Below are 26,184 nucleotides of genomic sequence, written 5' to 3'. Positions count from 1 at the left end.
AACCTCAATCATAGCCTTCCTTTTTCCTGTACTGAAACTCGTTTCTTAAATTAAAAAAAAAAATAAGACTTAACCTCCAATCAGCGTGCTTGAATACCGTCACGTGTTTTTTTTTTTTTTCAATTTGCAAGTTTTGCAGAAAGAGAACGACGATGATTCAACCAGCAAGGTGGTAACGCCGCATCGAAAGCCGGATAGCTTAGTACAACCAGTGCACTGACACTGAACAGCCCGTGTGCAACGACTGTGCTGATCAAGGAGTACAACTTAGATGGAAGAGCGGCAGTGAGGACGCGAGGAAAAAGAAAGGGTGACAGAATCTGGAGAGGCAGGAGGGGGAGAGGAAATACAAAACATGTTCTCCAGAAAGAAACGAGAATTGATCAAAACTCCTTCTATATCAAAAAAGAACAGAACAGGAAGTCCCGGACCACAGACCTCATCTGTAAGTTGCATAGCATCCTTTTTCACGTTGAGCTGTTTCCGAGACTTGTGCAAAAAAAAAAAAAAAAAAAACACAACACTAACTTTCTTTACAGCGTTCGGAGTAGGAGGAGAAATATTGCAAAGACCAAGACCGTTGGGCTGGGCAGTGCTAGTATTAATTCGCTAAATAATACATGTCAGTGTTAGATATCTTATTAGCGAACCTACATTATGAAATATGTAACTTAAAGCAACCGTTAAATTTGTATTTTAGGGTTTGTTTAGTAGAACTAATTTCGACATCTATCTTGCTTGTCTTGCCGGTACTAGTTTAGTTGTATATTTAGAAACTACTAGGGTGGAATTTGAAGCAGGCTTCAGCATGTTAATTCTGAATGCAAACGGCTTGGCTTCATTCTGAAACATTTAATATTTCAACTCAATTTAGGACTCGGTTGCATGTGGAGTTAGTCTCATAGACAGCTCCAGCGTGAGCTACACACTTTCTTATTGGATATCTAAATACAGTATTTATTCAAAATAGTTGGTATGACAAACGAACCTGCACTGCACGACGCAACGCCGCGGTAAGACGCGCGAAAGAAAAGGATATATCTATCTATAAGATTTAGTTTTCTATAAAGTACAATGTTAAAACGTGGGGCAGGTGGTGGTAAAACCAGCTACAGTCCTTACACAGTGGGGCAAAGGAATAAAAAAACGAACTCCACTACTACCAAACAGAAAACCAAACTGGATATCCTGCCGAACAGACCCAACGTTTGGTTGAAGCAGGTAGGTGTGCAGACCGTACTTACCCGAGACCCAATAATCAATGGTCTCCATCAATATGCTTTGTAAAGAAGATGTAATCGTTTTTACTGTGGCTTGTGTTGTACTCTCTTTTAAATATGGAGCAAATGCCTATTATACAAACGTGAGACTGTGGTGTAATACAGTAATGTGAATTTAATTGGATATCTAGGTTCAGGCTTGATTTTCAATTTCTTAAATGCAACCCAAGCTATGCTCTCTTAATCACAGTTGGCATGTATATTTATTTTAAGTTGTCGGTTGTAACCTACAACAGTCTGACCCCACTCTTTCAGCGATGATAATAATATAATGGACATTTGTTTATAAATACTGATGTACCAGTTTCACTGGGCACCTGCTTCTCCAGCTGCGACAGTCGTGTCTTAGTTGTTTATGTGGTAATAACGTGCTTCCTGGTTTTATTTGATCGGTTTCCAAAATGTCTGCTGGCTGATGAAGTCTCTTCACTTGAGTACCCTGTGTGCTTGTCTCCTGGTTATATATGGAAGAGCCACGCATCATTCCGGTGCAACGATTTCAGGATACGACACGTGTAGCGATATGGAATACGATCTGTGTCGCGATACAAGCCAGTGTCCTGATTAGCTACACGTAGGAGGCCTTTAATGATGGACCATTTTGTTAAGACAAACGTTAAATGAGATTGTGATAGTGTTTAGCCACCTCAAATATACAACACCTTTATTCTTAATTCAAGAAACATTTGAGGCTCAATTGAGTATCCGTTATGATATATCATATAAAGAAAGTATGACAGTTCATCGATGCACAATGAATTGTTACAACCCCTACACGTCATGAAAGTTTCATAGCTGCAGCTGAAAATCCACTTGGGCGAGGAACTGCTCTAAGCTTCTCCCATGCTTTGGCTCCATGCTGCTGGGACAAACGCAGGGTGTTCCCTGTTGAAACATGCCTTCAAAATGTAAACCAATATTCTTTTGCAATTAGCTAGCAAACCAAAGCCCAGCGTAATCGAGACCATATTTACCACAGTAAAGCTGGTATCGGTTGAAATTGTCCATTGAAAGGGAGAGAAGCTGTGATCTGTGTAATGGTGCTTGGATATTGTTGTATAATTAATTGTGCCGTGTTTAAGAACATGTCCCTGTGAATAAGGCAGTGCCAGGGCATTCATCCTCAGCACTGGGGTGATTCCTGATCAGTATACAGGACTCCTACAAGCCTCTTGACAAATGGTGTTTTGAGTCTGTAACACCTGTCTGCTCAGGATCCAGCAGGTTTAATGAGCCACGAGTCAAGCATTGAGAAGAGGATCAATATTATGTGTTGAAACATGAAAGAAAAACAGTATTGGAAACCCACCTACAAGGCGAATATCAGTTTTTTCCAACACTGTTTGCTATTCTTTTGCAAAGTAATGCAAATTTATAACCACCGTGCTGCCCCCAACATCCTGCATTTGCTCTTCTCTTCATCCACGGGGGTGCTTTTTATACTCCGAGAAGGAAGCATGGGCTTGGAAACCGAAGGAGTGACTGCATTTTCACGCAGAACAGCCCTAGTTTCATTTTTTAAATCCACTAGAGGCAGTGTTGCAGGGGGGCAGGTTAATGGAGTACCAGGTATACTTGGACACCCTTTCTATTATCTGTAGAGCTCTGTTGAGGTCAGAAGAGGTGACTGTATTTCTGTTAGTCAAGTTCCATCGCAGGTGCTGCCCAGTTACAAACTAACTGCTTCCCTGCCTCGTGGTCGTCCGTTTCAACCCTGGCTGTAGTGATGATACGGGCCACGCCTCTGCCTCTACCTGCCGCGACGTCTTCAGCTTCGGTTCACAGGTGTGTTCTCGGTCCGTCGAGGCCGATTGTTAGAAATCAGCAGTTCGCAGGCAGGTGCTATCGTTGGGGATTTTCCGTTCGTTGTTTGTCGGCAGTGCTTGAGGGGGAAGTCTTACACGTACATTAGTTCTCAGAAGAGAGGATGACTTGACTAGAATTCAGCCGTCACCCTTTTTAAAGGTTCATCTCTGCTTGTGACTTTGGCCATTTATTATTATAGGATGTGATCACTGTATGGGATAATCGCCTATTGAATATAGGCATGGACGGGCGTTCTCACAAACCATTAACAAAAGAACATGTTTAAACCCTGTTCACACCTGTGATGATAACCATGAATCCTTTATGGAGCGGTCACACCAGAACGAAGAAGGGCTCCGATGTATTGTACAGCAAAAGCCAATCAACTTTGGTACACGCCCACTTTTATTTCCAGCAAGATGATGGGCAGTGATGAAGACATACTCCTGTTGTATTGGATCAACAGAAGGTGTAGGAGACAGAGAAGACGAGTGTGGGTACACAGAGTACTACAGAGCTCGGAGGAGTTAGGGGAATTCCACATGCTCGTTGGTATGGGCTAGTGGTGAAAATTACACCGTGGAAGTATGCAACCACTTCCCATTAAAGTACAACACAATAAGAACATGGTCTGTATCGTTGATCACCAATGTGAAATAAAGCCTTTCAACCAGTGTGTGACATGTCATGTATTTCAACATCCCAGAAATGCTTTCCCCTTGCATAACTGGTTTATCTATTCTGTTCTGTGCATACAGACTTGATATTGTCGTCTGATTTTCAGCAATGCTTGTGCTCATATTACTGATATGTGTCCCAACACTACTTGCTTGTACTGTGAGTAATGACTAATAACACTTTCCAAAGACAAGCAAACTCAGACTTGCAGACAAACAGACAGGCGGAGGGACACATTTACATTGGCGTTAGGTTAAATTTGTCATTGCTTCTTTAACTAATTCTAATACAGTACAAAAATAGTTTGGTTAGGTTTCGACGTGCGTGTGTGTGTTCCTCTTGTATTTTCTATGTCATCCTCCCCCAAGGAGGGAATAGGAGCAGTACATTATCACAAACCTATTTCAAAACCAGGCTTGTGAAATCCTGAGACACAGTTGCTGTGTTTACAAACAGAGCCAAAACTGCTTATAGTAAAGCTGCCTCAATAGAAGGAATCTGCACTGTATTCCCAATGGATCCAGTATACCAATTGCTTGCGTGCAGGTGCTCAGTCATGGTAGCCAAGCTCATGAATGGACAGCATTTCCACTTGGAGATGACCCTGCAGCATCTTGCAACACCTCTGTCGTGCGAGTCTGTTGTCCACAGCTAGCTACTGATTTGACAAACCGACTATAATGTGGCACCTAATGACCAGGGGCTGGTTGCGTAAAACACCTGAACTATATTAAGTTTTAGCATAAAACTTCAGGGTATATTTGCCCTTTAACTAGGGTATTGACGTTCATGTGTTAAGCTGCTTCCTGCAACATCCTTAAGTTCAATGAACTTAACCAACATCATGGTGCATGGTGCTGCAGACACAGGGATAAGCAGTATGGGTGATAGGGCACCCAGTTGCCATTTGTAGGTGACATAAAGATTAGTCTCATGATGAGTTGGTGAATATCACAGGACTGGCTGTGTCCACATGACTCATGTGGGTGTAACCTGTGCTTTTTGACACTGGCTGAGTTCCTCAAATTCTGTTCGATGACGTCAGTTCATGTGTGCTGGTGCGTTTTCATAGACCCCCCCCACCTCCCCATGCTCGGTCATGCTGTTCTGGTGATGACGCTTCAGACAGACTGGGGAGACGTCTAAAAATGGCTGCAAATTCTGGTTTAAAGGTCATATCGGGGAATTGCTTAGAAACCCCTGCCAATGCTTATCCCTCGGCTCACATTAACATAGACTTATTTATACTCTCCTTAGATCTCTGTGTGCTGCTGATCAAGCTTGAACCAGATGTTTTTATTGTGCTGTTTGTACATTGTGATAGTTGTTCGTTTTTTTGTTGTATTTTCCAGGACCCCCTTGTAAACTAGGTCTCGGTCTCAATAGGTACATCTCCTGCTTAAATATGTTCACCAGCCCCAGACCTGGGCATTCCCCTGTGTAGCTTTTGAATGGCTTTCCTGTTAAGACACATGTTCCTGATTAACACTAATCATGCCTAACCTAAGGTAACATTAGGTAGTCCCAAGCTTAGCGCTAAGCTGGGTCTGTAAGCTAATGTATCCAGTAGTTTAGTTATCTTCTTGTAAAGTTACTTGGTGCTGAAAGAGTTAATACCGCACTTGTGGAATAGCATGATTTTTTTATTTTTTCTTCCACATTGCAAAGTACCAGCTGATTTTATAATCCTAGGTATCATGTGACCTTTGCTTGGAACACATAAATCTGATTGTATACACAGTGCCATCAGGTGGAAAAGTTCTGCAATTGCGTCGTGTCTTCTAGGGAAAGGCTGCACACTTCTATTAAGTTAGGTGCAGTTTATAATGTGTGTGTGTGTGTGTTTAGTTGCTGCTCTTCTAAAAGATCAGTCCTGATGATAAAACTTCCGTTTCCTCTGGGAGTGGGAAGCAATCAAAGTCATTTAATGTTTCCAGCCATAGTAACGAAACCAACACAGAACAATGATGCTTGCTGACTGGATATTGTATATAAATTCACACTAAAAAGGGGCATGCAGTGCTTTTTTCTGGTTTTAATCTATAAACTGCACACCTATGCACAGGTCCTTTCTCGTTGAATATATAGACTGAAGCAGATTGCAGAGATGCTACAAACAACTTGCTAAGGGTTGGCCTTACAAAACCTCATTCCTTTCATTTGCCTGTTCCATCCCAACCCACATACCATTCAACTGCAATTAACCAGACTGTTGATTTATCCTCTGGATCGGTGGTTCTCAACCCTGGTCCTGGGGAGCCCCTGTGTCTGCTGGTTTTCATTCCAACTGAGCTCTCAGTTACTGAACCAGACCCTTCATTGAACTGATCATTTGCTTAATTAGACCGCTTTTCCATTCCCATTTCCATTTCATTTTTTTCTTCTCTCTTTCGTAACCCCAGCTTTCCGTTCTCCAGGAGCAGCCGCGGAAGGATGCGTCCGATTCGGCCCCCGTGTTACTGGAGCCCCCCTCCTGCCCCGGGACCCCCTCTCCGCTCAGCAAGCTGGCCCCCAGCACCTCCTCAGCCGGCACGCTGAAGAGACCCACGGCCCTGAGCCGCCACGCCAGCGCGGCCGGCTTTCCAATGCAGGCGGCGGGCACCTGGGGCTTCAGCAAGGGCCACAGGGGGGCGCTCTCGTACAGCCCGACTGCGGAGAGCGGCGAAGGGACCATCATCGAGGTGGAGGACATCGCCCAGCTGCTGCGCCACGTGGCCAGATTTGCAGAGAGCGTGGAGAAGCTCAAAGACGTGGTCCTAGGGGAAGGTAAGCCACGGCTTCCTCAGCATATTCAATTGATGCCTTTTACTGGCTAGCTCAGCACGAAAAAGGGAACAAATACTCCTAATGCGGGGATGGAAATAAGGCTCCTGTTGCATAGCAGTTACACCCATTCCAGGTTTTAATACGAGCTTGATTAGCTGTATAGGTAACAAGCTCGAGTGTGTCTTATTAAACTCGGAGTGCAAGCAGGAATGGATCAAACTGCTATGCAATGGGAGTCCTACAGTATTTCCATCCCTGTAATTGAATGCCCTGTGGATAATGGCATGTTTTTGTATGTGCAGTGCGCTAGCTGCACTGGTCGTTTGTTTTCTTCTTCAGCCCCTCCCTATCCCAGCCCATCATTCCACGTTCCTCTCGTGAGTCTCTCTTGACGTCAGCCAGCGTACTTGGCTCAGAAAAGTCCCAGGAAGAAATAACCAAGAGGGGCAGTCTGTCAGGAAAAATAGGTCAAATTCTTTTTTCGAAACTGTTCGATATTTTCAGGTAATAAATATCATAACCTACCTCCTGCTTATCTTGGGGAAAGGAAATTGTCAATTTTTAGGGTTTGGTTTTTATTTTGGTCAAAGCAAAAAAAAAAACAGTGTCGCCCTATTAAAGGATGTTTTTAACAGCATCAGTTTGAGCAAAAACAGGAAATTGTTGAGTATATTCTAGGATGTTGTGCGATCAGATGCCATTGAAGTCATGAAGTGTCGACGTTAGCTGAAAGGAGTGGCTTGTGATTTAAGAGGGTTTGACAGTGTTTGGGATGAGATCTTATTTAAGATATTTATGCAAGATATATCTGTTGAGAATGTCGGTGTCTGTAGAGGGGTGGCTTTCCATTGAGCTCAAGCAGGGATAGAAAAAAAGACTCCCACAGCATTCAATGTGATCCATTCCAGGTTTTACTACAGACAGCTATTGAACTATACATTGTGGCTATTCAGCTCAAAGAAAAATTCATACAGAATCAAACAAATATGCAACAGAAGTATTGCTTACATCCCTGTTCAGGTTGATGGCAAAATAATTGTAGCACGAATTTAGCCAATTTTCTTCCTGAACCAATTCACTAGGGGTGTGCTGATACTACTTAAAGGCGATTGCAAATAGGAGTATTTATCGGCAGGCATTAAATAAATCCATTCATTAAAGTGTTGATTTCAAAACAAGACGAGCTGTCCTTCCCTCACCTTTACAATTGACAACCACTCCATGGCAGTTGACTTCCGCATTGAGTTTTTTAAAAGACAATTGGAAGTGAGTTTTCCTCTTGTCCGGAGCGCTGATGTTTTTACTAGTATAATTGTAATTGCAAATACTGCAGCATAATTGTGATTGAAAAGCAAACTGTGCAGTTGTAATTGCAGTTATAATTCTAAGTGACCCCAGGGGTTCATTGAATGTTTGTGCCTCTGGATTGGAAGTGAACGCGGTTTGGCGAGGTCGGGGTCGGAGGCAGGTCCTCCGTGGTCCCCTGTGCTGGTGCAGTGTGTGTGTGTGTGTGTGTGTGTGTGTGTGTGTGTGTGTGTGTGTGTGTGTGTGTCGCTCTGCGCTGTGCTTGATCACTGGATCCACCCTGTGTGTTCACAGCTTCCTTCCTCTCGCAGTGCACGATGTGCTTGTTCCAGGCCGGGGGGGGGGGGCAGGTTTGCACAAGAGACCTTTTGGTTTCTTCTGTAGCAGCTTGCATGAGCCTCTGTGGCACACCGCACTCCAGCAGCAGGAAGCACGCCCTGTATTCTCAACACTGTTTTTTATATATATATTATATATATATATTTTATTTTTCGTTATTCTTTTACACAATGTGAAGTGAGATTTATTACACGTTTTGAAACCAGGAAGTTCTCACTCAGACAACAATGGCATGTGTTTCCCAATTTTAAACACTGTTTTTTTTTAATCTTAGGTTTCATTATAAGAAGTGCATTTATAAGCCTTCAGTCCACATTAACAAATGGATATATCTGATTTATACTATTCTTAGATCTCTGTATGCTGCTCATTTTAAGCTTGAACCACACGTGGTTTTTATTGTGTGGTTTGCACTTTTGCGAGTTTAATTATTATTATTATTATTATTATTATTATTATTATTATTTATTTCTTAGCAGACACCCTTATCCAGGGCGACTTACAATTGTTACAAGATATCACATTATACATTATTCAGATATCACATTATTTTTACATACAATTACCCATTTATACAGTTGGGTTTTTACTAAAGTACCTTGCTCAAGGGTACAGCAGTGTCCCCCACTGGGGATTGAACCCACGATCCTCCGGTCAAGAGTCCAGAGCCCTAACCACTACTCCACACTGCTGCCCTAATAAAATAACAATAAATACTTAAGTAAATGTATGTGTATTCAAAAACTGGTTTTATAATAATACATCAATTATTTTCCTAGATACAACATCTGTTTCGTGAGAGGTTTTATTTTTTGAAGAAGCGTGGAGTCAAATCTGCTCTTGATTGGCTGATTTCCCCGACTGCTGTTTCCATAACTGTTTGTGACTTGGTTGCCTGTAAGCGAGCGAGCAGTCGTGTCCCGTATGTTCCTGTGACACGTGTGTTTGTGTGCCAGCCAGGATGTGCACGGATTAACAAGGCTGTGATTTCAGAATCAAAGGGGTAACTCTGTGAGTTCCCAGCAGTGCCAGTGTCTTTAGATATGTGTTTTAAATGTATGCACTATGATCTACTTTTTGATTGTGTGTTTACAGTAATGGATGATTGTTCTGGGCTACCTTTGAAATAGAACACTTCCCCTTTATTGTACAGTCTGACTTGCACATCAGAAACATTCAGTGTTGAAAGAAGTCCATTAAGGAAGAGCCCTTACAGAATATAGAGATTTTGACAATTTACTGTCAACGTGGCCGAATGGCGATTTATCCAGTTTATTGAATGTTTACAGGGTTACACAGTGTGCCCACCAGAGATGGACTCCCCATCGCATAGCAGTTTGATCCATTCCTGGTTTTACTAGCTTAATAAGACACTCCTGAGCTTGTGACTTATACACTAATCAGGTTTGTAGAAAAACCTGGAGTGGGTGATACTGCTAAGTAATAGGAGTCTTATTTCCATGCCTGTACCGGAGCAAAATAATCTTAAACTCTGCTTACAGATTACACAAGAATAGTGAGAAAGAACCTTTCTGGTTTTGAGATGGAGAGAGGGGGAGGTTCTGTGCTGTCTGCATCAGTACTGTTCTAGAGCAGTCAACAGCTCAGCCAGGATGACGGCACTTCCTGTCAGCGCAGCTATTTTCACTGCCGCAGCTTCCTGTTTACCTTCTCCGGGCCCTGCTGACTGTTGGTGGCTGAGAGATAAGCTCTGAACAGCATCTGTGAGAGAAAAAAAGAACAACTGTCCTACTCTCGCCAGGGCCTCTCTTCCATATCTCACTGTCTCCTGTGCGTCCTGACAGCCACGAAGAGGAAATCATTGAGCTTTGTGTTTTGACAGATGAGCCATATTTAGGAATTCAATAGTAATAGTGATTAATAGTAAAAAAAATGTAAAAGGCTTGAGTTTCAACACTATTGCTGAACTTCCTTTCCCCAGCACCAAAAAACTGCCGAGCGATTTTAAGTATTAAGTCTCCATTCAAAGGTGGGGGCTGACACAGGTGTAGAGTAGTGCTGTACAGATTTCACCTTCTCTATAACGTACAAATAATTTACGTTTTAAGGGCTCGGTGGCTACCTGAAATCAGCTTGATTAGGAGGTAGCCACCGAACACTTGCACACATATTCTGTTGTTAAATCTAAATTAAAAAAAAAAAAAAGACGACAACCAGATATTAACGCGCTTAATCTGCTTATATAGAGCCAGTTGTGGTTGAAATGTTTAGAATGCTTTGTCATATTGACATTCTGAGTGCGAGATCTAGAATGCTTTGTCATTGACATTCTGAGTGTGAGATCTAGAATGCTTTGTCAACTTGACATTCTGAGTGCGAGATCTAGAATGCTTTGTCATATTGACATTCTGAGTGCGAGATCTAGAATGCTTTGTCAACTTGACATTCTGAGTGCGAGATCTAGAATGCTTTGTCATTGACATTCTGAGTGTGAGATCTAGAATGCTTTGTCATATTGACATTCTGAGTGTGAGATCTAGAATGCTTTGTCATATTGACATTCTGAGTGCGAGATCTAGAATGCTTTGTCATATTGACATTCTGAGTGCGAGATCTAGAATGCTTTGTCATATTGACATTCTGAGTGCGAGATCTAGAATGCTTTGTCATATTGACATTCTGAGAGGCAACTTCAGCATTTAGGGAACCCTTAACTTGACAATCGGCTACTTAATGGAGAAATGCTAAACCGAACCTAGAAAGCCTATTGTACCGTGGAGAGCATGGCTGTTTAGTGATTCTCGTACAGTATGTGGGGGATGCCAGTCCTTTCACTGTCTTGTGTTTGTACTGAAGAGGGGAAGGAAACGGGAGGGGGGGGGGGGGGAGAGTCTGGTCAGCCAGTCCGCTCAACGGCTATTGCTCACAGGGCAGGAAGAGGAAGCATGCTGCAGCTTGGAGGTGTGACACAGACGAGCAGTGAAGGAGCACACCGAGGCACTAACACACACTGAGACACAGAGACACATCTCCCAGAAATGTGTGCATTTATTTACATCATTGGAAAATGTTTCATGTGTCACATCACTATTTTATGATTTTTGTCTCCTGTACAAATCTTAATAACCAGGGATTTTGCCGACGCATCAACAGAATTACGATTGCATTATTAAAATAAGAACTGCAGGATGATTTAAGTATAGAGTTAGGTGTGGCTTTTTAAATGTAGACATTGAGATTTGGGTGTGGAGAAGATAAGGCAAAAAAGGGCCTGCAGATCAAGCCAGATCAAACCCCAAACAGTTAATAATATGCATATGCTGGCATTGTTGTTATTGCTGTAGTAAGCCATCTCGTTTAAAATACATTTCAAACTGCTTTTACCTGCATGCCACATTTAAAGAGCCGTCGCTTCAAGCAGTTAGCTCTGTACCAGGACATTTGAATGACCTACAGTACCCGTGCAGCGAGCGGTTATGATCTGTTTTGAATCTCTCGTAACGTTCTTGTCTGTGTGGTTCTTGTTGCTCAGAGAAGCTGGAGGGGCGGCGACCGCTGGCTCACGAGTGTCTGGGGGAGGTGCTTCGGATCCTGCGGCAGGTGATCAGCATGTACCCGCTGCTCAACACCGTGGAGACGCTCACCGCCGCGGGCACGCTCATCTCCAAGGTCAAAGGTACAAGGTCAAAGGACCACACACAGACACCACAGGGCTGCCCAACGGAACGCTCACAAGCCTGATCTGTCCTTCGTTCAGCTATGCAGTATACCTCTTTGGAAGTGTCCCATTCAAGAACTGCTTTGAAAAGACTGCAAGGGCAATCTCTAGTCTTAGTTAGGAGCAGGTGGAGTTACAATGCTAGGAACATTATTTTTAATTATTATTATGTTTAAAGGGAGCTGTTCCAGCAATGTCTGAATGTAGTTGCTACTGTTTTGTCAGCTTTTTAGTAAAGTCGTTTTGTTTTTGTGATATTTTTGTAGGTCTTTAACAACTCCCTAGTAATCATTAAGGCTCCTTTAGCCAAAAAAAAGTTGGACCACTTTGTTGCATGTTTTTGCTGGAACATGAAGTAAATAGAAACGACAACAGAGAACGATGGAGAAAACACACAACAGGATGTTAAAGAAGTGAAACGGTACGGAGATGTAGATGTTGATTAAAGAAGTTGAGTTCATCAGGAACCAGGGAGTTTCAGAATAGATCTAATAGGTCATGCACTTCGTTTCTCTAAAACAGCGCTGCGGGGGAACTGACCTCTAGAGGCCAGCCCTGCAGGTGTCTGACGTAGAAAAGTTTTCTGAGTGCTAACAGCAAACCTCTCGCTCCCTCCTGCTCACTTTTCCACTCTCGCTCTCCGTCCCACACCAGGTTTCCATTATGAGTCCGGTATCGAGGCAGACAAGAAGGATTTCGAGAAGGCCATTGAGACCATTGCTGTGGCATTCAGCAGCAGGTAAGTGCTGAACCAACGGCATCGGGGATGGAAAGCAGACTCCTATTGCATTGCAGTTTCACCCATTCCAGATTTTACTCTGAGCTTGATTAGCCACAGTGAAGGTGACAAGCTCAGGCGTGTGTCTTATTAAACGCATATTAAAACCAGGAATGGATCAAACTGCTATGCAATGGGAGTCTTATTTCCATGCCTGGGTTGCTCCAGAGATTGCAAATGGCCCCCGGCGTCCCTGTTTTGAAGAACTCCATTGTTTCCTGAGAGCAGTAAAACAATTGGGGCAGTATAAAACCAGGAATAAACAGCTTGACAGTATAAAATGTTACAGTGGTACGCTGTACAGCAGTGTAAAAGCATACTAAGAGCACAGAAGATCACAGATGAGTCTGAAATGGGCTCCCGGGGAAGCAGTCAGAGCCCTGCTTGTCTTCTCTGTACGGTTTATTAGACACACCTGAACTCAGCTCGTTTTGAATTTGGGTCCGGGGCAGGTTAGGAAGCAGCTGTTTTCTCTTGAGAATCATTTCGGTTAGCAGAATGCTTGCAGGAGGAGAGCTGCCGAGGAGAGCAGCGGGGTGGTCAGAAGGCTAACGAGACCCCCTGTCTTCAAAGTCGAAGCAAGTGCTTTGCAGAGCTGTGGCTTTACTGCCAGGCCGTAGCGATTTTGCTTTCTAAATGTGACTCTGCTCTAAACAATAACAACAGCGCTTCTGTTTTCATTGAAGGACACAATGCGGAAGTTGCAGCACTGTAGATGACAGTGAGATAACCCTGTTTTGTTTCAAGGTCTTTGGAAAAAGTCTAATGACAATAGGGGAAAAAAACAGCTTCCTTGTTTGGCTCAGATGAGACATTCAGGAACAGAATAGCGGCGCTCTGTCAGATGCAGTGAGCACGGGTTGGAGTTGTGTTTTGTTGTAGGGGTTAATGGAGCCACAATGGATTACTTACCGGCACCAGTACTTGATACACACAGGAGGAGGTAAGGCTGTGGTTCTGTTCTAGAACAGTAGAGGAATGGAAAGTCACTTCTCATGCTTGTTGAGGATGATCAAGTAACGCTGCTTGAAACGCAGTTTTAGATCTTCACTTCAGTACAATACAAAGTGAGTTGCAAGGTTAGAATTTCATCAGTGGGTTCTGGTAAAGCTGTAAACCACGAGGGAGCAAAGCTCAAAGAATTCACTTTGGCTCCATGTGCTTTTTTTTTTTTTTCTTCTAATATATTCCACGACTTTGAAGGTTTATATCGAAAGCGGTTTTTAAAAGACGTTCAGGGATTTCCAAAAAAGAATGGTTGGGGAAACGTTGCTTAATTCTGACCTTTTGATGCAACATCAATTGACTTATTTTTCATATGGACTGATACAATTGTTTCTTGTTCATACATTATATACATGAAATGTAAAGTAAATCTAAATGTTTCTGTAACACGAGCAGGTTTGTTTTAGTGATGATTTTGCCTCTTCCCCAGTGTGTCTGAGCTGCTTATGGGTGAAGTGGACAGCAGCACGCTTCTCTCTCTGCCTCCAGCTGAAAAAAGCAGGGTGAGTACCAAAGAAATCTGCATGACGCAGCCTGAACCCCCCAACACACACAGTGGGACCTGGAGCAAGTGCAGGTGGAAGGCACCGAAGAATACTTGGGTGTTGTTCTTGAACGCTTGGGTGTAGAAAATCATTGTAAAGAAACGGGGTTCACCACGGTAACACCACATACCTATAAGTTACCTGGACCTCGCCTTGTCTGCTGCACGGAGCGCCAAAGTGCTTTTTAAACGTTGCAGGGTGGTGATGTCATTTTTACAGGCAGGGGAGGACCAGTCGGGTTTCAGCAACGAAATCGAGTTCCAGTTATAGGGGAAAGCATGTTGGCGTGCACATTTACAGTACCGTAGAACACTTTTAAGAAGGGACAGCGATGTCACCTTTAGTGCGCCATGCTCTTTAAAGGGAAGAATACCAGTGCCGATGTTTTGTCATTTTTTTAATATGCTGTACCATACCTCTCTGGGCTTTGCAAAGCATTTTCTTTACCATCTATTTGGTGTATAGCCGAGTTCAGGGAGGGGGATCGGGGATAGGGTTTGATCCGGGGTTGTGCCAGTCCAGCGCTGTACCGAGTCACAGCATTGCTGGTGTGATTGTCTCTGCAGGTAAAGAGCCGAGAGGAACTCGCACCTCTGCTCAGGGCGGATGCTGGCTCTGTGGGGGTAGCTTCCTGACTCTGACACTGTCTTATCTCGGCTTCTGCTTTTTCCTTTTTAAGACATTGTCAAGTGTTTTTAGCATTAAAAAGGGGCAGCAGCGGGCACAGTAGGCACAGTACATGTAACCCGACACGAAGACTGGTTTGTGCGCCAGGTGTGGAAATCGGGGAGTTTTTTTTTCTTTTTGGGTCTGAAAATGTATTTATAAGAGAACTGTTTCCCAAACAGCAACCTTCTCTTTCAATCAGCTTTTACACTAATAAAACTATTCGGTTTGTGTTTCCCACGTCCTCCACAGTTCACTCTCTGAGATCAGTTCTGCAGCACACTACCCCAAATACTGAAGCGATGTTTCAGAGATTGGAATATTAAGCAGATCTTCCCTTTTTGAAAGTTTACCGCGGTAGATTTAACTAGTAAATTTGCATAGCACAGTTTTTTTCCATTATTTCCCTATGGTTCCCCCCTTTACCGTACTTCAGAGATGCTGATGATGTTTGTAATGATTACAGGAAACTCAATGGGCTATTATTATTATTATTATTATTATTATTATTGTTATTATTATTATTATTATTATTATTATTATTATTATTCCTCACACAAAAAAGTTGTATTTGGTATAGGAAACTCTACATTAAGATTCCTCAGTTTTAGCATTTTTAGCATTGACGTTGTGTTTTTAGGAATAAGAAACATACACTGGTGTTAACGCAGCACAGTGGTGAGTGGTGCCTTGTGAAGGTGGCCCCAGTGTAGCTGTGACATGGCGTTTCTTTCTCTTCCCAGTCTATGGAGAACCTGCATGGAGGAGTGCTGGGTCAGGGAGTGGACGTGACGGTGATGAAGAGCGAGCTGCACGAGTTTGGTAGGGACGGGCGTCTCTTCGCTTCACTAGCATTAACCCTTGTCAAAGACGGAGGAGGGTGGCTGTAGTGTGCACACAGCAGGATGTGTGCACTGTGCAATGTTTTTAATTTCCTATTCATCTTTTACATGTATAATGTTGCATGCATGTTTTTCCAGAACCTCACTCATCATTGTCATCATCATTATTGATGATGATGAAGAAAAAGCTCTTAAGAGTTGCTGTAGAGGTTAGAAGACTTGCCTTTCTGTCTTTTTATTATCCTGGGATTTGCTTATCATTACAACCTGGGGCAGCTGGCTTCCTCTCTGGACCTCATGAGGGGTAGTTTTCACCCTCATCCAAAGTACGGTGCTCCGTGCTGCCGCGGCTGAGCCTGTGTGGGGTGCTGGGTGATTGAGTGTGACGGAAGCGCTGGCATGCACTCTGTAACCACTCTGCCGTTCTGTTCCGGGCAGGCTTCCTGAGTGCAGAGGAAGTAGACATCATGCTGCAGCGCAGCGAGGGGGGCGTGTCCTCGGCTCTGCAGTACGCCAAGACCATCTCCAAGTACATGAAGGAGCTGCTGTGCTACGTGGAGAAGCGCACCTCGCTGGGTGAGGACACCAGATTGCGTGATCCAGCCTCCGTTTTTAAATAGATTCCAGCACTGAGCTGGTTACAGGCTTGCCCTGTGTGTACAGGACTGTGAGGCTGTAAACAGCTGCACAGTACAGCTATGGCCAAAAGTTTTGCATCACCTAGAATTTTAGGATTGAGATAGATCATTAGAAAAAAAAAAAACTATCTGAACATAATTTTAGATCTTTTTATTTAACATCTTGTAATCAAAGAAACTACAAAATGATATCGCTGAAGTCTACCAGAAGCCATAATAGTAGAACAGCAATTCATGTTGGATTTTGAAAATTTCATTTTTTTTCCATTTTTGTCAGTTTTTTTCGCTGAGTATGGGGGGGAAAACTACAAAGTGTTATGCAATTCAATATGTTCACATAACATTCAGCAGGTTTCATTTGACTTTATGAATCAAAATGAGTTAATTCTATTGGGTGATGCAAAACCTTTGGCCATGCATGTGGTCTGCTATGCACAGGATGACATCTGCACAGTGCGTACAACAAGAGTTACTGGCACGTTGTAAATTCTTAACTCCAGGGGGAAACAGTCTGACCGTGGAACTGTCTCTCTCCTCTCAGAGCTGGAGTTTGCGAAGGGTCTTCAGAAGCTCTACCAGTCCTGCAAAAACACCATCAATCAGGAGGTAGGGATGGCCAGGCACCATGCTGTGGGTGATGTCTATTGTACAGGGATGGGAAGAAGACTCCTCTTGCACAGCAGTTTTGAGATCAAATGAGATCATGAATTACTTCAGGGTCTGGATTAATTGGTTCAACCCCTGCTTTTAAAACTATTTCACATGTAAATTTAGTCAAAACTGTAACAAATCTAAAAAGTATAAAATTTGTAGCAAATGTTTTATTTTAATTTTTTTAATTTTTTGATCAGAACGATTGCTCACAGATAAGTGCATTAAATGGCAGCTCACCTCTCTCTCTCTCTCTCTCTCTCTCTCTCTCTCCCTCTCCTCTCTCTCTCTCTCTCTCTCTCTCTCTCTCTCTCTCTCTCTCTCTCTCTCTCTCTCTCCACAGCCCCACATGCCATTCCTATCAATCTACTCTCTCGCCCTGGAGCAGGATATGGAGCAGAGTCACGGGGTGATACAGACTGCCAGCACCCTGCAGAACCAAACCTTCCTGCAGGTACAGCATCGCACCTAGGAGCCCAGAGACAGGGATACAATACACCTGAGCTTGCTTTATTTATTTATTTATTTATTTATTTATTTCTGAACAATTTGATTATTTTGTCCGTGTAGCCATTGATGCTGCGCAAACAGGAACATGAGAAGAGACGCAAGGACATAAAGGACCTGTGGAATCGAGCACAGAGGAAGCTGGTGAGAAAGGGGGCAGGAGGAGGAGGGATTGGGGCATAACAGCTACTGCGAGTGTTGGGCGTAGGGTGTCTACTTTTGCATAAGAGACGTCATCTTGTCGTGTTTGGGATTCTCAAACTAATCAAAATGATGTGTCCTTCAATATATGCAGCCTATTCATTTATTGTGAACCACAAATATGAGGAACTGCCGTTAAGCATAAAGGTGCTGGACTGTAGCTTGCTGGCATCAGAGCACAGGATGTGATGTAACAGGATTTTGACCAACCCTTCGCTGTGATTTGGTTGGTAACGTTGTCGTGTCCGCGGCAGATGGAGGCAGAGTCGAACCTGCGCAAGGCGAAGCAGGCGTACATGGCGCGCTGTGAGGAGTACGACAAGGCGAAGCACGTCACGATCAAGGCTGAGGAGGAGCAGCAGGGCACCAGCAGCAGCAACACAACCAAGTCCCTGGATAAGAAGAGGAGGCTGGAGGAGGAGGCCCGAAACAAGGTGAGCCTCACAAAATAAAACTACAACTCCCACAATGCCTTCCTGGGCAGATCCTGGAGGACAGTCACTTTTGGGCCCCAATTCACAACAGTTTAAGGAATGTTTTCAAGTCAAGGGGTTCCTGACGTCTCTGTGTTTAGCGTTCCCCCGGTCTCTTTGGAGGCCAGTCTGTGTGAGAGAGGGTTCGTGACGTCTCTGTGCTCTGTGTTTAGCTTTTCCCTGGTCTCTCTGGATGCCAGTCTGTGTGAGAGGGGGTTCCTGACGTCTCTGTGTTTCAGGCAGAGGAGGCTGAGGCCACGTACCGCACCTGCATCGCCGACGCCAAGACCCAGAAGCAGGAGCTGGAGGATGTGAAGGTGAACGTGCTGAGACAGCTGCAGGAAGTCATCAAGCAGAGTGACCAGATGCTGCGATCAGTGAGTACTGCAGAAAACTGTCTGTCCTTGTGTCTGTCAGTCCCTGCAGCTATCTGTCTGTCTGTCTGTCTGTCTGTCTGTCTGTCTACCTACGTAGCAACGTTATTTATCTTTTAATCTAGTATAAGAAAGTACAGAACAGGGCTGGACAAAATCTGGCACCAACTGGACCATTCGTCCATGATTTTGTTCTGAGCAAGGCCCTTAAATGCATGCATGCACATTTATGTTGGAATAATACCCATTTTAAAACTTGTGACCTGTCATGTTGTATTTGTTTCCAGGCCACCATCTCGTACTACCAGATCATGCACATGCAGACGGCACCCCTGCCTGTGCACTACCAGACCCTGTGTGAGAGCAGCAAGCTGTACGATCCGGGCCAGCAGTACGCCTCCTACGTGAAGCAGCTGCGCATGACGGAGGAGCCCGAGGCACACTACGACTTCGAGCACTACGCAGCTACCACCGCCAGCCTGTGAGTGAGCGAGACAGACCCTCCACACACACACACACACACACACTGATACACACAGCCACCACACCCAGCCTGTGAGTGAGCGAGACAGACCCTCCACACACACACACACACACACACTGATACACACAGCCACCGCACCCAGCCTGTGAGTGCAGGGCGCTGCCATGGAGACAGAGCCCTCTGTGTGTGTACGCACGCACACACACACACACACACACACACTGCAGTGTTTTTAAGCAGTAAAACAATCCCTTTAATGATTCGCTAATTCACAAATTCTAGAACTACTACAAGAATCTTTTCAGTGACAAAGCCTTCCATTTGAAACGTACGTCATTGAATTTTGAATTTGAAGTTTCTTTTAGTATTTTGAAATTAAAACCTGGAGTATTTGATAGTTGTGTACGATTGTTATCGTATAAGACGATAGCACTGTATAATTACACGCTTCTATTTTGTGTATTACTATTTAACAGTCTTATTGATTGATTGATTGATTGATATTCTGATTGATTGATTAAGTAACAAACGCTTTGTTTGTCAGTTTGCCCGGCAGGTCACGGAATGACAGCTTCGGCACAGATATCCATGGCAACGCTGGCTCGGAGGCATCGCCCACAACCGAGGAGGCGGGGTCAGGAGAGGGAGGGGCTTCCAGCAAAGAACAGCATGGCTGCACGGAGAGGAGGGGTGAGTCTGGGAATTCACAAGCAAATAATAACTCTTCTACAAGATGGGTAATATGATCAGCAGCTTTACTGCCTGACTGTTTCCTAAACCTATTGTGACGCTTACAAAAAGCACATTACTATTTCCTGCCTTCCTGCAGGAGGGCGTGGCCACCAGTCCCACAAATCGTGGCCGTCGGCAGTGAGTGACACGGACAGCGTGGGCGGAGGCAGTGGACTGGAGTCTCCCTCAGTCAGCTCAGGTACTCGATACAGAGACTCGTATTAAAGGTGGTGCAGTGTCATCTCTATTACCCACAGTGCAGTGGCAGTGATAGCTTCCCTACACTGCAGGGACCAGCACTTCTCTTAGGGAGGTGAGGGAGTAGTTTTGTGCTCCTTTTTTTTTTTCTGACACTGCCTGCATGTTACGTGGACTATTGTCCTCTTAGACCAGCAAACCCGTTTCACTTGTGATCTGTTTCGCCACTGGGATCATGCCGTAGCTTGCCCCTGTGTTCAGTTTCAAAGAAACTGTTGCAGAACATCCAGTGTTAGGAGTATTAATTAATCCGAAAGTGTGTTCTGTCTCTGGTCCAGGGGACATCAGGAAGCTGCCCAGGACCTCCTCTACTGGCACCATGTCTTCCAACGAGGATCTGGATGAGAAAGACGGCAAAGTGCCATCCTTTGAGCAGGGTGCGCATTATTATTATTATTATTATTATTATTATTATTATTATTATTATTATTATTATGAGATCATTCTACCTTTGGCCAGACGTTACCAAACCTAATCAAAACATTATTGGAAGTCAGTGACATGTGATTGCTTCTGTATCCTATGATTGAGCCTTTTGAAGTTAGTGAACATTTTAAAAGTAGGTGCAAGTTGTTGTTTCTTGTTATTAGTTTTAGAATCGCAGTTGGCTATTTTATTTGTTTCCCTTTCAGAAAGATATCATGCCAGTAACAACTTCGAATGAAATGCATTTAGAATGTTGACCTTTCGTGAATTAAAATACCGAATCTGCCTTTTTGTTTTAGTTCTGTTTTTTTTTTTTTTCTGCAGGTATAAACGGGATAGAGCCCGAGATCGTGGTTCCCACGGGTCCTTTCCGGAACATCGGTCTCTCCAAGGCTGCCCAGACGCATCGCCTGCGGAAACTGCGCACCCCGTCCAAGTGCCGGGAGTGTGACAGCTACGTGTACTTCCAGGGAGCCGAGTGCGAGGAGGTAACACGCGCCAGCACGGGTCTCGCCCTCTGCTTGTTTAATTCAGCCAGCTCTCCGCCCCTTAGCAAGCCTCATCCTCTGCCTTCTCCCCTCCCAGTGCTTCCTCGCCTGCCACAAGAAGTGCCTGGAGACCCTGGCCATCCAGTGCGGGCACAAGAAGCTGCAGGGGAAGCTACAGCTGTTCGGCAGGGACTTCACGCAGACGTCCCGGGACAGTCCAGAGGGCATCCCCTTCATCATCAAGAAGTGCATCTCCGAAATAGAGAAGAGGGCCCTCAAGATGAAGGTGAGATGGGTGGGGTGGGGAGAAGGGAGTGGGGCTGGTTTTAGTCAAACCCACCCCCTTCAAAAAAAAAAAAAAAAAAGTGGAGTCCTGCACAATACAAAATACTGTGAGTGTACTTTTCCACATTTGCTATTAGTTATGTATTAATGCACTTGCTAGAAGAGTGATCTTGTATTGGATTGTATGGCATTGCTGATGCCACTGCCCCGGCCTCTCTCCTCCTGGCAGGGTATTTACCGGGTGAATGGGGTGAAGACCCGCGTGGAGAAGCTGTGCCAGGCCTTCGAGAACGGCAAGGACCTGGTGGAGCTGTCCCAGGCATCGCCGCACGACATCAGCAACGTGCTGAAACTCTACCTGAGACAGGTGCGCCAGCCAAACCAACACACTGCTGCCTAAACAGGATAAAACAGGAGCCTGTTTATTAGATTTAATTACGATATATGATGAATGATGATGATAATGATGATGATCTATTATTCCTATTGTGTTGTTCTATCTTTACACTGAAATCCATGTGTGTATTTTCCCTGTTTCAGCTGCCAGAGCCGATCATGCCCTTCCGGCTGTACAACGACATGATGGGCCTGGCCAAGGAGAGTCTGCAGGGCGCGGGGGGCCCGGATGGGGACGCAGCGAAGGGCCCCGAGCTGGTGGACCTGGGGCCCGACACCGACAAGGAGGTGCTGGCCTCCGTGCACAAGCTGTGTGAGCTGCTGAAGCAGCTGCCTGCCCCCAACATCGCCACGCTGCAGTACATCATCCGCCACCTGCGCAAGTAAGAGAGCAGCGCACGCATACACCTCCACTCTGCAGCTCTGAACAGCTGCACTGTGCTCATCAGCATTACCAGGGGATGCTGTCTAAGGATGACAGAGAGGGAAAATAGCTTAAAATGAGCAAAACTGCTCAAGGGAGCCTACTTAAAATAGGATTGGATACACCAGAGAGCAATAGAAGAACATGTCCATGGACCACAAAGTTAATTTCTGCAGATATACCCGTGTTGCAGTTCCGTTAAATTAAAAGGTAAATGGCTGTTACTTGTAGGAAAAGTTCCTGTCTTCTATCCTCTTGACCCTCTAAGGTCCAAGGGACGTGTGTGTCCCACAAATTCAAATTATGCTAATTTTTGCAATGAGGATCAGGGTTTACTGACCGGTTTTGGATCTGGTCATCCAAATTGTCAGTTTCCTCCTCGTGAGTCGCTCTCCAATGTATCTTGAGTAGAAACCGTTTGAACTGGGTTTATACCGCAGGGTCAGTGTGCCGCAGCGCACATGCAGAGTGACCATGCCTCTCTCTCTCTCTCTCTCGCTCTCTCTCGCTCTCGCTCTCGCTCTCGCTCTCGCTCTCGCTCTCTCTCTCTCTCTCTCTCTCTCTCGCTCTCGCTCTCGCTCTCTCTCTCTCTCTCTCGCTCTCTCTCTCTCTCTCTCTCTCTCGCTCTCGCTCTCGCTCTCGCTCTCGCTCTCTCTCTCTCTCTCTCTCTCTCTCTCTCTCTCTCTCTCTCTCTCTCTCTCGCTCTCGCTCTCGCTCTCGCTCTCGCTCTCGCTCTCGCTCTCGCTCTCTCTCTCTCTCTCTCTCGCTCTCGCTCTCGCTCTCGCTCTCTCCTCTTCTTCGCTCAGGATCTCCAAGGTGGAAGTGGACAACAAGATGAGCTCCAGTAACCTGGGCATCGTGTTCGGCCCCACGCTGATGCGCCCTCGACCCACGGGCGCCACGGTGTCCCTGTCCTCGCTCGTGGACTACCCGCACCAGGCACGCATCATCGAGACCCTCATCGTCTTCTATGAGACCATCTTCGAACCCGGGACCTCCAGCTCCAGCAGGACCTGCAGTCAGGTGAGGGGAGCTGCGAGCACAGCCTGGGATCCACAGCAGAGCTTCTGATGCCTGTATACTGAACCACGCTGCCCGGCCATTGAGTGAACATTTTGCTATTCCAGCGTCCTTTTTAATTAGTTTTCTTTTCTTGTTTAATTGTTGCAGACCCTATTTCATTCACAGTCTATTAATTCTGATCTCAAAATTGAATGTTGGAACAGTACTGCAGTGCAAGACAATAGTTGTCATTACAAATATGTGTGGACTTATTCCAAGAAGTCTCTGGTTTCAGTGTGTGGGCTTGCTTATGTTATAATCCCAATCCTTCCCTGCTGGTTAACGCTTTCTCCTTCTTTCCCCATGTTTTGCCAGGACTCTGCAGCTGAGGAGAGCCCCGAGCTGGGAGAGGAGGGGGCTGAGGAGCAGGGTCCAGTGGACTCTGATGACAGAGCTGAAGAGACATGTAGTAAGTGTGCGGCCGGCCTGCCTGTTCACACTTTTGTCTTGTGGGTTGTTGACGGGTGTGCATCTGAACCTTGCAAGAAGTGACTTTCTTTCCCTCGGTCCTATTCACAAAGCTTGTTGAGTTTTAATTAATGCTTGATTGCATAGTGTTCCGTTCCCAGCTCCTGAATCCCGGTTTCTTGTCAATCCAGGGAATTCTCTGGGCTCGTCGGGGTCGAGGGAACGCTCTCTGGATTCCGACTCGGAGGACGAGATTCCGCCACCACGCCTGACGAAGCAGGAGAGCGAGACGAGCACAGAGCAGCTCTGCGAGCCAATCGGGGACGAGAACCACGAGTCGGACAGTGAGGTCACAGAGGACGAGGGGCAGGACCGGAACAGATCGCTGACAGAGCACAACACCAACCAATCAAATAACACGCTGGCCAGCCCCGCCCCCCTGCCAACGGCTCGCCTGAAGGGAGGGAAGCTGGAAGTCTGTTGCAGCGAAGAACGAGAGCCTGAATTTGTATAGCCGCTGTTTCTCCACCAACAACGACAGAAAGAGAAAAAAAATACGCTTTATTGATCCATAACAGTTTGAATTGTATTATTATTATTGTTAATTCTATTCTTGCTAACTCAAATACAAACTGCCTTTTAAAAAAAAAAAAAAAAAAAAAAAGTTTAGATGTTTATATTGCACACTTCACATGGAAAAACATGGTTGCCATAGTCACGTTTAATATAACATAGCTGGGCCGAGGATTTTATTGTCTGGTCAGCTGCCTCACAAAAACAGCAGGGACGATGGATGTCTTAATGAGCCAGCCAGCTACCTGGTACAGCAGGTGTGTTGGTATCCCACAGCTGAACCTGTCTTTATGGAATGCCATAAGAGTGTCCAATCACAGCCCTGGAGAGCAGTTCCACTCCACATTTAACAAGTCGAATGAACTGCTTCAGGATCTGGATGAAGGCAGTATGAGGAGCCAAGGGTGGTTCCAGGCATGGAGCCTGAGCTGATCATGATGCTGCTTAATGCTTGACAGGTCCCTCCGGAGAGCGCTGTGTTCGGATGCTTGCCAGAAAAATAGTAATGTAATCGGATGTAATGTATGTGTTTAGATTTTTTTTTTATTTTAACTTGTCACATATCGCCATCTTGTGGCTGAATGTTTGAACTGCAGTTGAAGAATCATTTGTGAGAACAAGCAAGGAACTTGTGAAAAGTCAAGATGCACTCTTTTTTTTCTTTTCCAAAAATGTAATTTTTTCAGAAAGTAAAAACGGTCCCATTAGTTGCCAAACAAGATATATATAAAAACACAGTTCGACTAAGTCTAAGTCAATTCTATTTATTTCTTGTTTAGGCTTGGAACTAGTCAAAGGTTGCAGCTGGTACAGGGTTAAACACCACTGTGTTTGTACTGTTGTATATGTGCATGCCCAGTGATGGAAGAATGGAGTTTTTTATTAATTTTATTTTATTAACAGGACAGACACAATTTGGGTTGCAAATCTTGGGTTATTAAAAACATATGCTTTGTTAATAGAAAACTGCTGAACTATAAGTAAATAAATGAAACACATTTGAACAGTTTAAACTAAATTAAAACAGCAGACTGCAGTTTAACTATTGCACTGTACTTTAATGTTACAAGAGTCCTCCATCTCAGAGTAATTATTCTTGATTCCCAATTTCTAAGTTACCTCCTGGTTTTGCAAACGCTTACAAAACATTAGGTAGTCTAGGACTATTGCTAAGCAGGGGCTGTGATATCAGACAGTAGTGCTCAGGCTAACTGAAGTTAAAACCGTACTCTGCTGTTACAACCATCTCAATGTGTTGGTTAATGGAGGCTGGCTCCTCTGATCACCACATGGGTTTCTTACCTGAATTTGAATTTTTTAATATTTGTGATTTGCATATATGGATTTGAGAGGCATTGTTTGGTTAAGTTATATTTTTGACTTTTAATATATATTAAACAAAAAAAGGGTGTGTTTTTAACAAGTGTACATATAGTAATAATAAACAGCGTTTTTCTTAAATATTTGCATTTTGTCTTAATTATTTTCAAACATGGTTTTCAGAACTTCCCTTGTCCAGGCGCCTGGAGTAAACAACAGTCAAATGCCAAAGGGTGCAAAATGGGGAAGTTAAAACTGCAAAACCTGGATTCACAAAACAAGTTTTGCATAGACTTGCATTTCATTTTTAGGAAATGGCATACCTGGGAGAAATAAACCTTTCATTTTGCAGGACACAGTGATGGCTTTCTTCCTCAAAACCAAAAGAAGCTACAAGGTAGGCGGGTCCCGTTTCATATTCTGAAGCATTCGGTCACAGGGTGGCATGTCTGGAGTCTTATTGCGGCTGCCACTGCGTTCTGCAGAGGAGGGAGGGAGGGTGTGCTGCTCAGGGTTGAAATTTTAAAGAGGCTGTACTGAGAAGATTTACAACTGGGTTACCTTACCAACGGTAACATTGGGTCGTCCAAGATTAGTGCTCATCGGGGGTCTGTGAAACAAGACTAAAGGTACATACATCCCCACAGTCACTGTGTGAATAACTGGACCATGTTAAGTTTCCTAGCTGTGTGTATTTGATAATGCAATGTGATGTTTTGTGTTTGTTTGTTTGTTTTGGCAGGGCAACTTCTTGAACTAGAGATCACACAAACTTTTAAAATGTAAATAAAAAGA

At 44.5% G+C, this 26,184-nt stretch overlaps 1 protein-coding gene across 4 annotated transcripts; it reads left to right on the top strand.

Moving 5' to 3' along the window:
• The first annotated feature begins 133 nt into the window (after positions 1 to 133).
• LOC117401402 (rho GTPase-activating protein 45-like) lies at positions 134 to 25,530 on the top strand. Of its 4 annotated transcripts, none has more exons than XM_059014843.1 (23): positions 134 to 445; positions 6,182 to 6,530; positions 11,668 to 11,811; positions 12,508 to 12,592; positions 14,067 to 14,139; positions 15,591 to 15,669; positions 16,128 to 16,265; positions 16,869 to 16,933; positions 17,322 to 17,432; positions 17,549 to 17,629; positions 17,941 to 18,120; positions 18,399 to 18,536; positions 18,821 to 19,014; positions 19,562 to 19,707; positions 19,847 to 19,948; positions 20,286 to 20,384; positions 20,758 to 20,921; positions 21,019 to 21,207; positions 21,436 to 21,573; positions 21,747 to 21,985; positions 22,833 to 23,049; positions 23,404 to 23,497; positions 23,688 to 25,530. In XM_059014843.1, the coding sequence occupies exons 1-23, from the start codon at positions 356 to 358 to the stop codon at positions 24,008 to 24,010; spliced, it is 3,438 nt and encodes a 1,145-aa protein (XP_058870826.1). In that variant the 5' UTR covers positions 134 to 355; the 3' UTR covers positions 24,011 to 25,530. The 4 variants fall into 4 exon arrangements, with proteins under 4 accessions (XP_058870826.1, XP_058870825.1, XP_058870824.1 ...); XM_059014842.1 differs by having other exon boundaries at positions 6,167 to 6,530; XM_059014841.1 differs by lacking the exon at positions 134 to 445 and adding an exon at positions 530 to 1,221.
• Positions 25,531 to 26,184: the final 654 nt, after the last annotated feature.

Source organism: Acipenser ruthenus, chromosome 49 (assembly GCF_902713425.1).
Source record: "Acipenser ruthenus chromosome 49, fAciRut3.2 maternal haplotype, whole genome shotgun sequence".
Taxonomy (NCBI): domain Eukaryota; kingdom Metazoa; phylum Chordata; class Actinopteri; order Acipenseriformes; family Acipenseridae; genus Acipenser; species Acipenser ruthenus.
The sequence above is the reverse complement of the archived record's forward strand: the minus strand, read 5'-3'. Positions and strand labels throughout refer to the sequence as shown.